Genomic DNA, 14,841 nt, shown 5'->3' with positions numbered 1-14,841 from the left:
TAAAAAAGAGAAGAGAAAGCCTTCACCTCAGCCAATCTGAACAGGAAAAGGGACAGGTATCGAATACTTGCCAGCAATATACTATGTTTAAAATACTTAGACAGTCATTTTACAAACATCAGCAGGACCTGAAACCCATCAATGGCTCCTGCCGCTCTCAAGTTTCCCTTTAGACCCAAAGGATCCTGCAATGCAGCCTATAACAACTGAATCTTCATGGAGGCATAGCATAGTATAGCCAAGCTTGGATCAAGTATCATCAACCCGTTATCCCCCAAATCGTTCTTCAGACCATGCAGTATCTTGGCCAAATTTCTTGTATATACAAACACCGGTCCTTCGGCGTCTTTGTCCTTGAGAGACGACATCTTGATCCAACCGATGAAAGGTTGGACCGGTGAAGACGGAGAAACAGCACGACGGTTTTCTCCTCCATACTTGTAGGATTAAGGTGTCACTTATTTAAGATAGCTCATGGAAAGTATCGTTATTGCCCACCACTCAGAGACTCTTAAGTCGAAATACCCGAACTTAAGTCTCTATGGGGAGCAAATGAAATGCGGGGGAGACCGTGGGTCCATCGAAGAGGGCTATTGAATGGAACCGGAGGTTCGCTTGCGGGAGCGAGAAACTCCGAGGTGAGCGGGAAAATGTGCCGTAGCCGAGCACTTCTCATTCACTATCTGCGTAGTGGGCTTTCGGTCGGGTGATAAATAGTGGCAGGAACACCAATGAACTTCGAGACTCGGATAAGTCTCCGGCCAAGTCTTGTTTTTTTACTCTCTTTTGTCATCCATGTTCAAATAACTAGTACATTATTCCCAACCAAGTATTGTTTCAAAGTTAGATGTTCTATTGTATACTTCATGATGGATGAGCATTCATCTCAACCACCGCCTCGGTCTCCAGCCGCTACGGAAGAGACCGATTCCGAAAAGAATGAAGTCGGAAAACAGGATCAGCCGGGCCAGGTCGAGGCCCAAACCCCTCCATCGGCGCCTAGTGTCAATGAAAAGACGAAGCTCCAAGACCAGACGAATCTGCTGCCGATTAAACAAGTTCTTGTTGTTTTTACTGGCTTGAGCTGTGCCCTATTTTGTGAGTCTGTCTTTAAAGGGGATTTGTAGCAATAAATTGCTTATCTTATACTTTAAATCCCAGGTTCGCTTCTTGACCAAACGATGTACGATAATATCTGGCTCTCTCAAATCCTATCGAGTAATACTAAGCCTATATGAATAGTGTGTCAACTGCCCTGCCGACTCTCGGCCGCGTATTCAACGATGCCTCGATCGAGTCATGGGTCGGAACCGCATACCTCCTTACCTCAACCTCCTGCCAACCGATCTATGGCCGTTTATCGGACATTTTTGGCCGCAAAATCATTCTTCTTACCAGCATGGGATTCTTTTTGATCGGGTCAATTTTGTGTGCAGTGTCACGTAGCATGATCATGCTTATAGTCTTCAGTAGGTCACACTATCCAGTCGTTTTATCCTTTCACGATTCCATCTGATGCCATTGGCCTGCAGGGGCAATCTCGGGAATTGGTGGAGGAGGCATCTTGACTTCTGTCATGATTGTCGTTTCCGATGTGGTTTCTCTCGAAAAACGTGGTACTTATCAGGGCGTTCTTGGGGTAGTTGTTGCGCTGTCCAATTCGCTGGGTCCTCTGATAGGTGGACTATTTACGGAGAAGGTCTCGTGGCGGTGGTGTTTTGTAAGTTCCAGTATCTTTGGCTCTGCGTGTTTTTCTCCTCGCTGATGAGAATGACAGTATATCAACATCCCCTTAACAAGCATATCCATTCTTGTTGTTGCATTTGTTCTCCCTCTGAAACGAGTCAAGGGAGATGTCAAGGGAAAGCTCAAGAAGATTGACTATTTGGGGTGTGCAACCATGTTGATCTCCGCCATCCTTATCTTACTTCCAATCTCTTGGTTCGTGGAATTCTCATGCCTAAAACATGAACGATATTGATATCATTCTAACAGGGGTGGAACTAAATATGCCTGGAGCTCAGCCGGTGTCATTGCTCCTCTAGTCCTCGGTATCGTGTTTTTCGGGCTATTCGTCCTGATTGAACTCAAACTGGCCGCATTGCCTCTCATTCCCAGTATGTATTCTTCCCTTAGTAGTCATTCTTCTTTTCATAGCGCTGATTCCATGTGGCAGTGCACATCTTCAAAAACTCAACCGTCTCGGGTGCCTTGGGTGGAGCATTCTTCACAGGCTTTATGTTCTACTGCAATCTGTACTATGTGAGACCCTCTTCCTATCTCGATCTCCAAATTCACAACACTGATGACCTACAGCTACCTCAATTCTACCAAGTCGTCTACAACGCCTCCCCCCTCAGATCCGGCATCTTTCTCCTCCCTCTAGTTGTTACCCAATGCATCGTCTCTTTTATATCCGGCTTTATAGTCTCCAAAACAGGCAACTATACAATCAACATCTGGGCCGGGTTTGCCATTTGGGCTATTGCATGCGGACTCCTCTCCACCATCTCCCCAACTACTTCCATTGCAAAGCTGGTCGGATATCAAATTCTCAGTGGGGTTGGATCTGGCCAGACTCTGCAGACAAATCTGGTGGCTATACAGGCTTGTGTCAAGAGAAGTGATATGGCCGTTGCCACTTCAACTCGGAATTTCCTGCGCATGTTGGGTGGAACGGTGGCCCTAGCGGCCTGTGCGGCAATATTGAACAATACAGCCCGGTTAGTTTTGAGCAGACATACATTCGAGTATTTAAGTGGCTGATTTTAAAAACTTCTGCAGGACTGAGCTTTCGTCTTTGATCTCACCCGATACCCTCTCAGATCTTCTCTCAGACCCCACGCGAATAAACTCTCGCCTGCTAGGTCTCACGGAGTCTCAGAGATCAGCTGCCATCCAAGCTTATAGTAGGTCTCATATGCTGGAACCTTCTTTCTCGTACTGACTACCAGTAGCCCATGGGATCCAAAACGTATATTATTTCATGATCGCATGCTGCTGTGCATCTTTCTTCATAACTGTATTCTTTGTCCGCAGTCACAGTCTCAAGCGCGATGACGATGCAAGGCTGCAGGAAGAAGGTAAACAATGGGCTGCAAAACACCGAGGCATCCGCGTGCTGGATCGAAGCAAGAAAACCAAGTCTGCAGTTTCGAAGAGTGAGAGTGAAGCCAGTCAAACGCCCACTGAGCCTCAAGACTCGGGAGAGGGAGGAGTCTTCCAAAAGTAAAGAGCATTTGTTCATGGAGCATGGCATGGAGTAAGCGACAAACTTTGGTTTCAGAAGCAATAGATATGATGCCCGCTAAAATAGCTGTAATTGAGGTAGAATTTGATCATTCAGCGATCTCTATGGTACAAGAGTCTTATTATCTATATTTGAATGAGAGAATCTGATCGAAATGCCTGTCAAGCAATGGTATCCGACAAAAGACATGCATCAATCTTATGCGCCAGCCCGCTCTCGCAGCCAGCGGAGAACCCACTCCACCAAAATACCCAGATCCTGCGAGATCTCGAGGACTCTGGCAATCTTCTTGCGCATCTCCTGCGCGCTAGAGCCGGCCCCGTCCGCCCCTTGCATCTCAGCGTCTCCATCATCCGTAGGTTCCTCGTCCAGAAGCCCAGCAAGGTCCACCGTCGAAATCCGACCATTTAACCCGACCTCAAGGCAGATCGAAACCTGTCGAGATTCCGGCATAGGCTGACTAGATTCAGAGGAAGTTGGATCGTTTCCCCCGGGTATTGTGAGAAGCAACATCAGCGCTGGAGCGTGTCCAAGTTGTGTGCGTAAAGTCACGTCCACTTTCACGTCGTCCTTGGAAATACCAGTTGTGTTCTTGCGTTTGATTGACTCGTCTTCAGAGTCATCATCATTTTTGCCAAGCAATGAGTCTAGTCTGCTTTCGCTGGGGTCGTCGTTGCTCAAGTTGATGAGCCCGTTAGTGCCCTTGAAAATACTTGGTTCCAGGGCAGATGAGGGACTCTTTGGTTGCTTCTCATAAGACTTTTCTTTTTCGTCGGTTTTCTTTATAGAGTGAAAGGTGGTTCGGATCAAACTGGCCAACAAGGCATATTGACGAAGAACCTGGCCCACAGTCAGTGTAGATCAACGACTTGAAGCGGGACAAAATACATACCGGAAGGATATCTGCGAGCTGCCTAGGATGCGAGAATGGGAGATCACGGATTGTGCGACCAGCAACAGATTCAAATGCCTGGAAATAGTAGCTGTGTTGTTTTTTGTACGGCTCGCCCCTCGAGCCAAAAGTGTGCACTGACTTCGTCTGTCTTCTCCGGCCTGACTGAGGGGAGGGGTCTGTTGATGACAGTGGCGACCACTCCGGTACGAGCAAGCCGTCATAGGTGAATATTTTGAATTCCTGGGGTAGCTGCATACCCAGATGTCGGTAAATATCTGAGGCTGCGAGTATGGGGACATCAAGAGCAGGATCAAGCTTAGCGACAAATCGGCGGTTTGGAGCGGACGATTCCAGCATGCTCGAATCAAGCGCCATGGGATCAGGGTGATTTCCATGCAACAGACGCATCGTTTGTGGAGGATCAAGCCAATTAACAGACCCCGCGGCTCCATTTGAAGGCAGGGAGTCGTTTCTCTCGCCCACTGTGAAGACCTCGCTGCCCACCCATTCTTTCGAGATGCGTAGTGAGGGATATCCCTCTTCGCACTCAAGCATAATACTCCATATCCGGGGCTGGTCCTCCAGATCCTGGTGTTCTGGTCGGTCAATCACCATGGCGTCTGGGGATGTGGATTTTTCTTTTGCATCCAGAACCTTGGCCTGCTCAACCCAGTACTCCAAGCCGAGTCCGATTCGAGCTCCCTTGTGCATGCTTGGGCGACCAATAACCCCCGTACAGAGATGCTCATGATCTCCGTCATATTTTGCTGTCTTGCCCTCTTCTCCCCATATCCGTCTGAAGTTCTCTTCCAGTCCCTCCAATGCTTCAAAGCAATTGATCTCCTGGCTGAGTTTATCATGTTTCGCAAGCCATTGCAAGTTCTCGTAAAACCCCTGAGGTGGCTTCCAATTTCCACATTCAGCGTCAAGCGGGGACTGAACGAGGTTGCGTTTCAACACCGCAGTGGCTTCATCACGCCGTTCGCCTTCTGTGTATTCTGGCGTGGCATATCGCAAGCTCACGTCCTTCACAGCATTATGACCAGGGTGAAATTCGATTTCGAGGTCGACGAAATTCCCCGCAATGTTGATATTGTCTTCTTGCCAGATTGACTCAAATCCTTCTAGCCGGCTGAGTCGTTCGATTCCTTCCCGCGATACGCCTCGCCCCGCAACGCGCGCACGTAGACACTGGACGACCTCTTCAATCCGGCGTTTTTGCACTGCGTCATTGTCTCGGGGAACACGGAGCTTGAATCCCATCCCCAGGTTCTGGATGTCATTCTCATGCATTCCAGCGCCGACAAGACCATCATTGACGGCGGGCGAGGGGCTGATCCCGCTATAGCCGCCAAGAGCCAAAAGTGCAGAGGGCGAGCTGAAGCTTACGGTATCGTCCACGCCACTTGTCACGGCGAGAGGCGTGGCATATTGAAGAGAAGTGCTGATCTGGTGTAACTGAGCAGGTCCCGAGGCTGATGGCGTTCTTGTCAAGGGTGATTTATGCGCGAAGGATCGAGGGACGGGCGCCGACGGGTGTGGGGAGGACGTAAGGTGGGTGGGTGTCGCAACTGGTTTCGCCGATGGAGTTGCCATGGTCATAGACAGACAGGTGGAAACCGAGGCGATCAAATGAATATCATGAATGAAGGTGAGACTGGAGCAGCTGTCTCGAAGCGCAACAACTTGATGGCCCAAGGGTGAGTCGATCGAGAGGTGTAAAAAGAGAGATCACGACGGAGAAGCGCAATTCATATATCCTGCAGCCTGGAACTCCCCCATTGCAATTGACCAGGACTGTCGGCGCAAGTGAAGATGGAAGTCATCAATGGAGCAGCAATAGCGGTCGGTGAATGGTTGATGGGTTCACCGTTTTCCATACCGCCTGTATTCTGCCTCTTTTCGACAACAACACTTTCCGCTTTCTGTCTCTCTCCAACTCGTTACAGGTCTTTGAAGATGTTCTCCACAAGATCAATTGGTCGCCAGGCCTTCTCTTTATCTAAACGATCTCAGGCTCGCTGGGTATCGTCTTTGGAGGGCAACCCATACATAGTAAGATGCCCCCAAGTAATAATCCGGGGAAGCTTCAGTTGACGCCGATACCTCGAACAGTACGTCTTCTCCAACAAGGACGCCACAAATGGAAGCCACATTCTCTCTTTGCTTCCATCCGAACCTGTCAACCCCGAGCTAGCTATCGGAGTCTCGACCAAACTGCCACCCACCACAGATTCCTTCACAGAGAATCCCAAGTTCCTCGGGACGCTCCAAGAAGTGGTATCTAAACATGCGCACGAGGATCCGGATGCCAAATCGCAAGCGCAGGTTATGGCATCAACGGCCGGAGCAAACCTGAGCTCCGGGGGCGTACTCCTGACCGGTCAGCGAGGCAGGAGACGCCGCGCAGAAACGGGCGACTCCAGTGGCGGAGCTAGTGGTCAAGGCGGCGCGGGATCAGGGGCCAGAGGCGGCTGGATCCATATATCCGATAGCAGACGGCCCCCTGAATTTGGAAGAATTGCTTGGTAAGATGCACCGCCTAGTCTGGGGAGTACATAGTGGTTGACCGCTTTACAGGCCGGAAGATATATTTGGAAGCCTGGAGGTGGAGGGGAATGGTCAGTTTGCTGGTGGCGATGGAAACTATCAATCGAGTGGTATGCTTTCTTTGGAAGCGGTGTTCGAACCATGCTAATCCGATATAGGCACTTACAGGATTGTGACTCGGGATGGGATGTGAGTCCTCCTTTCCTCTCAAAGAAGAATACGGCTAATGAACATTTAGTTTGGGACTGAGCCCTTTCCTTCGAGAAAAGCTGGTGCAACGATTGCGCGAACTTGAGAAGAAATAGGACGTGAAGGAACAACTTGTATTATATTTCCTGCGGACAACATGGACTATGTATCATCACCTATCGATCACTATTCATAAGCTGTTATCATTTCTTGAAAAAATTGGTAATCTGCTGTGACCCGTCCGTTGGTTTCTTCCCAACGGGTTTCTTCATAGGAGTATTATGAGTTGCACTACGCATCTTCTTGGCCGTCTTCTGTGGTGAAGGTGTTGGGGTAGTCGGATGGACCTTTGGTTTCTTGGATTCAACTGGGGTGTCTGGTGTATGTTCTCTCTTGAAACCTGGCACTGGATCACTGGATTTCTCGTGCTTGAAAATCTTCGTCTCCGGGATTTTCTTTTCCAGGGATGAGTCTTGCTTCTTCTGGGCATTCGCAAAGAAATTGGCGATATTGTTCTTGTTCTCTTTGCTGTTCACAGGCACAATAAAATCTGGCGAATTGTTCCCCACCTTGCCAACCTCATTCGGGACAGGGTAACATTCTAGTTCGCCCTCGTACGGCTTGAGAATAGACTGCAGTTCCTTTGACCAGGTGGTGCGACTAGGGTCGAGCCACGTCTTCATGGCATCGCTGCCGGGATCCAGAATGACGGGCATGCGGTCATGAAGGAACTTCAGGTATGGGTTTGAGGAGGTCGTGATGACCGTGTAAGTGTAAAGCTTCTCATCGGAGCCTTTTCCGTTAAGCAAGGGTCAGATTGGAAGACCATAGTCGGAAGGGCATTCTCACCTTCGTATGATACGCAATCCCAGAGACCGGCGAAACACATCAGATCCCCATCTTTTCGCTTCACAAAGTGTGGAATCTTCACTTTGCCCCCGGGATCCTTCTTCAGCCACTCGTAGAATCCCTGACAGACCACGATGCATCTTTTGCGCCGCTTCATTGTCATCCACATGCCACGGTCCTCGACCAGTGAATCATCGCGACAGTTGATCGTGCGCATCAAAGAGCCGTAATCCGGCTTTCTCTTTGTCCAGAATGGGACGAGACCCCATTTCATGCTCTGGAGCTTGTACTTGATGTCTTTTGGGAGATCCTCGTTCTGCGCCTCAGTTGACTCTTCGTTTCCCTTGTCCCCCTGCTGATGTCCGTGCTCTGGCATGTCCGCACGATAGACAGCACCAAAATTGCCTGGCGCAAAGTTGTATGTCTCTCTGACCTCGTCGTCGTCGGGCGCTTCATCCACTTGCATGCCGTTGTCCTGGAGGCGCTGCCGGATGTATGCCAGGCGCTGGTGATGGTTAGTTCAATTGTGTAGGTGCGAGAGATAGAACAAAAACCTACAACGCCCAAGGCATAGCGGCCACACATGTCTGGTGGTATGTATTAGTTCATTTGCTTTGGTGTGGTGATTAACTCAGCTTCCTGAGGTCGCGACGTCATGGCGGGAAGTCAGTCAGTTGAGCTTACAAAATCACGTCTTCTTCTTCACTCTCCCAGATCCTTTCTCTCTCACCACACCACCACACAATCCCCAATGTTCCGAATAGCATCAAGGCGCACCGGCGCCTCTGCCTCCAGCCTATTTCAATCCACAACACGGTCAATCTGCACCAACAATGCGCGACCAACGCTGCTCTCGCGACCCACCAATAATGCCAACACACTACTCGCACCGCGCCTCCCACGACCGCGGCACTTCTCGCTCGCGCAACGTGTCCGACGCAGCTTCCGCGAAGCTTCAAAAGGCATCTGGCGCAAGAACCCAATTCTCCTCCCGCTAGCCATCTTCTCCGTCGTGGGCGGCGTCGCCACATTCGCCTACATCTCCTACGTGGAACTGACACAGGTGGCTCCCCAGTACACCAAATTCCCGCCGCCCGTAGCAGACGCACTGCGCACGGGGGTGTATTACACCGAGATCAACCTCAACGCGCCCAAGGCGCTGAAGGCATACAAAGCAGCTCTGCGGATGGCGCTGGAGATGGGCATGCACCCGTTCTCGGACGAGGTTATGGGGATCAAGCTGCAGGTGGCGATGATGCTGGAGAAGGCTGGTTTGATGAAGCCGGCTATTGAGGTGCTGGAGCGGACAAAGACCGAGGCCTTGGAATGGGTTGAGGGACTCGAGAGGGAAACGGCTGCGCCGGACCCATTGAAGAAGGAGGACAAGTCCACGCCATCCAATGTTCAAATTGACGATGCGGCGCTGCAGGACGCAGAGAAGGACTTGAAGGAGACTCGGGAGTTTGAAGCTCGTCAGCGCACCAAAACGCTCCAGAAGGTCATTGGCATAGAGATGAAATTGGCAGAGCTGTATTCAAGCGACCATATCCAGGAGGACCAAAAAGCCGAGGCTGCGCAGGTCGCCGCTGTGGAAATGTGTCTGAAAGAGATGCACCGTCGCCAGAAGCTTGGTCTCCCTGTGGGCGGTGGTGGCAGCAGCAGCGGTGGTGATGGATCCGACGGCGATACATGGCTGAGCCTGCCGGAAATTGCCACAGCGCTTACAGAGCTCGCAACCACCTACTCTGCCAAGGAGCGGCACGAGCTAGCCATGCCGCTGTACATTCGCGCATTGGAGATGGTCCGCGTCACAGAGGGCGACTCGCCAAGCTGCAAGCAGGTTGTTCTTTTGAACGACGTGGCTAGCGCCATGGCCGGGCAGGCACAGCGGCCGACGGCGTCGTCCCCTAGCCGGCAGCAAAAACAGCAGCAGCAGCAACCGGTCCCTCGGGAACAGATCGTCGAAGCAGCCCGACAGTGGGCACAGAAAGCTCTGGATGTGGCGGCGCGTATTCAGCCGCCTGTGCGCGACGAAGAGTGCGACATCACCTGCGTCGTGGCTACCTACAATCTCGGTGAATTGGCTGAGTTGCAGAACAAGCCGGACGTCGCACGCCAGCTTTACATTGAGGCCAACTCGCTGGCAAAGGGTCTCGAGCATGAGGAAGGAATTGCCATGACGGACGCGGCACTGAAAAGAGTTTCGAAGAAATAGTGTTAGCCAATGTGTACAATATGGAGATAAGATGATATAGACATCCAAAAAAAATGGAAACTTCTCTCTTCGACCGAATACGGCTTCTACATAATTTTCCTACGGGGTACATGATCCATCGACGGACTATACACACCGAACCTACGGTATCTCTATGCGATATGTCACAAGAATCTAGAAATTTCGATTTTATCATGACGGATCGAAGCAAGCTAGATATGTCAAGAAGCCCACCGGGCCCATTGGACCCAGAGTGCTTGCTTCATTGCTCGTGGCTCATACATCCCAAAAACAACCTATATGCCCAAATTTTTCCTCTTCTTGTGCGGGTAATTTTTTGAACTTTTTTTAAATTGCCCTCTTCATTCAAGGTCGATAGATCAAAAAAGAAAAGAATAGAGGCTCCCTCCATACAGCGCTTGACCAGTCAACCCATCGTCCATCGATCCACCACATACACACAAGACTCCATCTATGCCCGCGACATAACGCCCCAGGCACGGATCTTGTTGTCGGTGTAACCGGCGAACAGGGTCTGGCCGTCGGCGGACCAGGCCAGGGAGATACACTCGGGGTCGCGGGACTTCTTGCCCTTCTCGACGTACTCGGGCTTCAGCTCGTCGACCTTGCTCTTCTTCTCGAGGTCGAAGATGGTGATGCTGCTGCTGGTGGCAGCGCACAGCCAGTAGCGGTTGGGGGAGAAGACGAGCGCGTGGATCTCGTCACCGGCGTGGAGGGAGTAGAGGTGCTTGGACTCGTTCAGGTCCCAGAGCATGGTGGTGCCGTCCTTGCCACCGGAGGCGCAGAGCGAGCCGTCGGGCGAGATGGTGACAGTGTTGATGTAGCCAGTGTGACCGATGTGGTCGGTCTGGAGACGGCAGGAAGCGAGCTCCCACACCTGATTGTGAAATCACTTGTCAGCAAAAGATTTCAAACAACATGAGTGAATCCTTGTAAAGGGAAAAATTTCCTCCTCTTGTTTTCCATCAGGCATTATGGTGAAAAATTGTCTCATCGCCCCCAATGGGGCTCTGAAGTAGCAAATACGTAGAATATGCAAACATCATGTGGTCCGGGTTGCTGCTGCAACGGGTTCGGGTGGGAAGAGAAAGAGAGATAGCGTACCTTGACGAGCTTGTCCCAGCCAGCCGAGACAATGACGGGGTTCTGGGGGTTGGGGCTGAAGCGAACGCACGACACCCACTCGGTGTGGCCCTTCTCGGTGATGGTGAACTTGCAGTCACCCAGGGTGTTCCACAGCTTGATGGTGCGGTCACGCGAACCGGAGACGATCTGACGGTTGTCGGCGGAGAACGAAACGGAAAGGACATCGTTGGTGTGGCCGACGAAAGTGCGGGTGGTGTTGCCGGTGGACAGCTCCCAGAGACGGAGCGACTTGTCCCACGAGGAGGACAGAGCGTAGGCACCGTCGGAGGAGATCACCTATAGCGCAGACCAATCATCAGCCCAGTTCCAGAAAACCGCTTCCATTCCTTGTCGTTTGGATTCTTTATTTTTTGCAATTGGGGACGAGAACATACACAGTCAGAGACGATGTGGGAGTGACCCTCCAGGCTGCGCTTGGGGTAGCCGTAAGCCTGCTCGTCGCGGGTGAGGTTCCAGATGATCAGGGTCTTGTCGCGGGAGCCGGACAGCAGCATGTTGGGGCTATTGGCATCCGAGTTAGTCTTCAATGCACTCAATCCGTAATTTTGGATGCGCCTTACTTCTCCAGAGAGGTAGCCAGAGAGGTAACCCAGCCATTGTGGCCATCGAGGGTGCCGCGAAGAACCAGCTGCTCAGCCATGATGAGGATTGAGACGGATGGAGGGGGGGAAGGGAAGAGTGATGGGGTTGACGAGATGTCGTTGGAGAAAATCGCAGACAGCGGATAACCCTAAGCCAACTTTTCTGTGGGCAGCCCTAACAAGCGAGTTCGATCACGTGATGGTGCGCCAAGCCCAAGTATAGACTTACAGAGGAAACGACGGTTACAAGATGGCATTCTGTTCTACAACTATATAAATAATAATACGCTCGCACATGCTCACGAGTTGAACACCTGCACATTAGGCATGCGCCCCAAGCCCCCACCCCCAGTCTTCTTCTTCTTCGCCGACTCAAACCCAGTCGCGCTCTTATCACTCACATGCTGCCGCAGAAGCCGCAAGACCTCCGACTCAGCCCATCGCGTCGGCACGGGCCGGTACGCAGCCTTGAAGGCACCGATCGTCTGCGCCCACTCGCCGCTCTTGGCGCCAGTGCGCTTCCAGGTTTCCGTCACGGTGTCCTGGGGCTTTTCAGCAGAGGCGGCTGTTTCTTGCGCGTCTGCAGTCGACGGCGGGTCCTGCGTGGCCCAGTAGTAGATGTCCCAATCGTTCTCGTCGAGGAAGCGGTCGTATTCCTGGAGTTGGGCCGGGCTCATTTTCGCGAGGTAGACGTCTGCGAAGGTGGAGAGCAGCAGGTCGGATTCCAGGATGCCGCGTTTCCGGCTTTGGTCTGGATATTATTTCTTAGCTTTCGTCTTTGCTTGCGACACGGCATCTTTCTATAAAGACCGATCTGTACGCAGAAGAGGGCGAACAAACATAGTAACCGAGCCCGCATAGTCGCAGCATCCTCCCCGGCCCTCTTCAGCGGCTCAACTTTGAAGGTAATCCCCTCCATCTCTCCAACCCCAAGCTCAGGCTTCTGCGCGCCGCTCTGTTGCCGTCCACCTGTAAAATGCTCGATTCGGCCGGGGTAGGGATCCGCCGGACGGTAGTTCGGATCCACGGAGTTCAGCATCTCCGGCGGCGACGGCTTCTCCCCGATATTGGGGAAATCCTTGGTCATGGTGGAGGTTGTGTTCGGCACGTACTGATTGGGCTGCTTCTTGGTCTGGTTCTCGCGGTGTGCTGGCGCCGTGGAAGGGGCGCGGTCGTTGACATTGTCATTTTTCAGGCGTAGAGCCGTCGTGCCGAATGCCCGGCTGGATGCTGGGAGGCCGCTGGGGGCGAATGGTGATGGCCGTAGGAGGCTCCGTGGGATAACTCGTGAGATGGACATTGTCACAGGTCGCTGGTCTCAGTGAGTGCAGTAGTTGGCCAGAGGAAGAATGGCGAGTCGCTCGGTTGGAGCTTGACATCATCCCCGAGTCATGGGCGCGTTTCTCCGATGTTTGCACTGTTTGCAGTGGTGTAAACAGGCAGCTCAGGGTGATTACGTCGATGGACCAGGAAGGGTATGGTTTTAGAATACAATGAATATTAAAAGACTAGAAATTGTTATGGTACTACAAGTCTAACCAGCAGAAACTCGGCTACATACACTACTGGTGGCGTGGCGAGCAGTTCGAACGTTATAGCACATCTGAATTATGACCACCGGCCTGCAGCCAGGCCAGACAGGACAGCGAATATTTTATACCATTGAGATCATCACGAGTGTTGGAACAGAATGCCACGAGACATTAGATACTACTCCCCATCATGCGCTGCAGTGAAACCCCTTGCCCCAAAAAACCGTCACAAAACAAATGTAATTGTCTAGATGAGATGCTTGGATCTAGAAGCAACAATGTTAGCCAATAATGTCCCCAGCACGGACTCGCGTCCAATAGCAGGATAGGAAGGTGTACGTACCGGAAGTAAGCCCTCAGGTAAACAACCTGCCAAGCCCCCAGCCCAACGAGCATACCCATCGTCCCAAACGCAAACCACTTCACCCGCTCATTAGTGCTCTCATTGGTATCACGCAGCTTCTGCTCACGCGAACGCAGGTACTCCATCTCCGTCACAATTTCCGCGACCGTCTCTTCCATGCGGCGGAGGTCAGCCTCGATGGGCTGCAGCTTCTCCGTGATCGCGATGCTGGACCAGTCGCGGGCGTCGGCGCCGATGTCGACGTCGAGTTCGATGGCGCGGGAGGGGTTTTGGACGCCGCCTATTGATAGTTGATGTCAGAAACAAAGGGGGATCTGTGGGGATGGCGGGGAATCTTACTGCGTCCAACAAGCTGGTTCTCGAAACACACGTCAAAGGCAGTGTCGCCCGGTGAAGTGAACGCCTGGCGAGTCTCGCCTGCAATATCCTTCGCTTTGCCGTGGTCATTGCCCATAGCATCCCGAATCTGTATTTCGGGGAATATTTATTAGTCGTTGCAGTTGCGTTGCGTGTAGGGTACCCAAAAAAACAAAAGGGAGACAAAAACAAGAAACTCGAGCAGTCCCGCAATGAGCAATCCACTTACATGCAAGTTGACCTTCTGTCCATCCCCCTTCTGGCCGCTTACAATCGCGGTAACAACGACGAGCTGGTCCTTGGCGACGAAGTTACGGATGCATCGCTCGTGAGCACTGCCGTAGCCCGCGGAGGCGGGAAGATCGAACTTCAGGGCCGAGGCAATTTGGACGATGAGAAGGAATAGACTGAGGAAGGACCCCATGTTGAACCGGGAGGAGCCCATGGCTGGCTGTGAGTGTGTGGAGTGGAATGGCGTGCCGGATACAAAGCAGTTGGTGTTGTGCTGCTTGTTGATGCCACCTAAGGGGACGGTCACGGGATCACAGGACAGGGGTTCCGCCTTCCCTTTTGAGAAAGCAGTACTATGGACTATGTTTTTCTTTCTACGGATTCCTTTGCAATACTAATGGGCAACAATGTAACTCTTTGACTTTGAAAGTACAGTAAATTGAGGGTCATAAAACAGATCGAATAGGTGCTTTCTTGGCGTCAGGCTCAAATAATAGACACAGTAACAAGAGAGAAAAAAAAAATTGGTATCTAGCGCAATATCACAAAGCAATCCAAGGACATCCCAGTCAAAGCGCAGACAGAGAGAACGGACACGAGTATATTAGATAGTCGTTTTCATCCCAGAAAGAACGTTGCATGTGCGTGGCAAAGGGAAAAA

The 14,841-nt window shown here is 51.7% G+C and overlaps 8 protein-coding genes across 8 annotated transcripts; 3 read left to right on the top strand and 5 right to left on the bottom strand.

Moving 5' to 3' along the window:
* Positions 1 to 2,960: 2,960 nt before the first annotated feature.
* On the top strand, positions 2,961 to 3,232 carry PFLUO_LOCUS8821 (uncharacterized protein; the record flags this gene model as incomplete). The annotated part of the gene is made up of 2 exons (XM_073786589.1): positions 2,961 to 2,974; positions 3,040 to 3,232. 2 exons carry the CDS (start codon positions 2,961 to 2,963, stop codon positions 3,230 to 3,232), a joined length of 207 nt encoding a protein of 68 aa, XP_073642829.1.
* A 216-nt stretch (positions 3,233 to 3,448) lies between these two features.
* PFLUO_LOCUS8820 (uncharacterized protein) lies at positions 3,449 to 5,741 on the bottom strand (the record flags this gene model as incomplete). Its single annotated transcript, XM_073786587.1, has 2 exons — positions 3,449 to 4,090; positions 4,143 to 5,741. 2 exons carry the CDS (start codon positions 5,739 to 5,741, stop codon positions 3,449 to 3,451), a joined length of 2,241 nt encoding a protein of 746 aa, XP_073642828.1.
* A 363-nt stretch (positions 5,742 to 6,104) lies between these two features.
* On the top strand, positions 6,105 to 7,000 carry PFLUO_LOCUS8819 (uncharacterized protein; the record flags this gene model as incomplete). Its single annotated transcript, XM_073786586.1, has 5 exons — positions 6,105 to 6,200; positions 6,261 to 6,673; positions 6,726 to 6,805; positions 6,854 to 6,884; positions 6,934 to 7,000. 5 exons carry the CDS (start codon positions 6,105 to 6,107, stop codon positions 6,998 to 7,000), a joined length of 687 nt encoding a protein of 228 aa, XP_073642827.1.
* An 87-nt stretch (positions 7,001 to 7,087) lies between these two features.
* PFLUO_LOCUS8818 (uncharacterized protein) lies at positions 7,088 to 8,318 on the bottom strand (the record flags this gene model as incomplete). Its single annotated transcript, XM_073786585.1, has 3 exons — positions 7,088 to 7,677; positions 7,734 to 8,238; positions 8,292 to 8,318. 3 exons carry the CDS (start codon positions 8,316 to 8,318, stop codon positions 7,088 to 7,090), a joined length of 1,122 nt encoding a protein of 373 aa, XP_073642826.1.
* Positions 8,319 to 8,484: 166 nt separating this feature from the next.
* PFLUO_LOCUS8817 (uncharacterized protein) lies at positions 8,485 to 9,948 on the top strand (the record flags this gene model as incomplete). The annotated part of the gene is made up of 1 exon (XM_073786584.1): positions 8,485 to 9,948. The coding sequence occupies one exon, from the start codon at positions 8,485 to 8,487 to the stop codon at positions 9,946 to 9,948; it is 1,464 nt and encodes a 487-aa protein (XP_073642825.1).
* A 472-nt stretch (positions 9,949 to 10,420) lies between these two features.
* On the bottom strand, positions 10,421 to 11,755 carry PFLUO_LOCUS8816 (cross-pathway control WD-repeat protein cpc2; the record flags this gene model as incomplete). Its single annotated transcript, XM_073786583.1, has 4 exons — positions 10,421 to 10,846; positions 11,074 to 11,391; positions 11,490 to 11,616; positions 11,676 to 11,755. The coding sequence occupies 4 exons, from the start codon at positions 11,753 to 11,755 to the stop codon at positions 10,421 to 10,423; spliced, it is 951 nt and encodes a 316-aa protein (XP_073642824.1).
* Positions 11,756 to 11,995: 240 nt separating this feature from the next.
* Positions 11,996 to 12,996, bottom strand: PFLUO_LOCUS8815 (Succinate dehydrogenase assembly factor 2 mitochondrial; the record flags this gene model as incomplete). The annotated part of the gene is made up of 2 exons (XM_073786582.1): positions 11,996 to 12,447; positions 12,537 to 12,996. The coding sequence occupies 2 exons, from the start codon at positions 12,994 to 12,996 to the stop codon at positions 11,996 to 11,998; spliced, it is 912 nt and encodes a 303-aa protein (XP_073642823.1).
* A 479-nt stretch (positions 12,997 to 13,475) lies between these two features.
* On the bottom strand, positions 13,476 to 14,394 carry PFLUO_LOCUS8814 (vesicle coat component; the record flags this gene model as incomplete). Its single annotated transcript, XM_073786581.1, has 4 exons — positions 13,476 to 13,494; positions 13,572 to 13,872; positions 13,932 to 14,058; positions 14,179 to 14,394. 4 exons carry the CDS (start codon positions 14,392 to 14,394, stop codon positions 13,476 to 13,478), a joined length of 663 nt encoding a protein of 220 aa, XP_073642822.1.
* Positions 14,395 to 14,841: the final 447 nt, after the last annotated feature.

Source organism: Penicillium psychrofluorescens (assembly GCF_964197705.1).
Source record: "Penicillium psychrofluorescens genome assembly, chromosome: 6".
NCBI classification, from domain to species: domain Eukaryota; kingdom Fungi; phylum Ascomycota; class Eurotiomycetes; order Eurotiales; family Aspergillaceae; genus Penicillium; species Penicillium psychrofluorescens.
The sequence above is the reverse complement of the archived record's forward strand: the minus strand, read 5'-3'. Positions and strand labels throughout refer to the sequence as shown.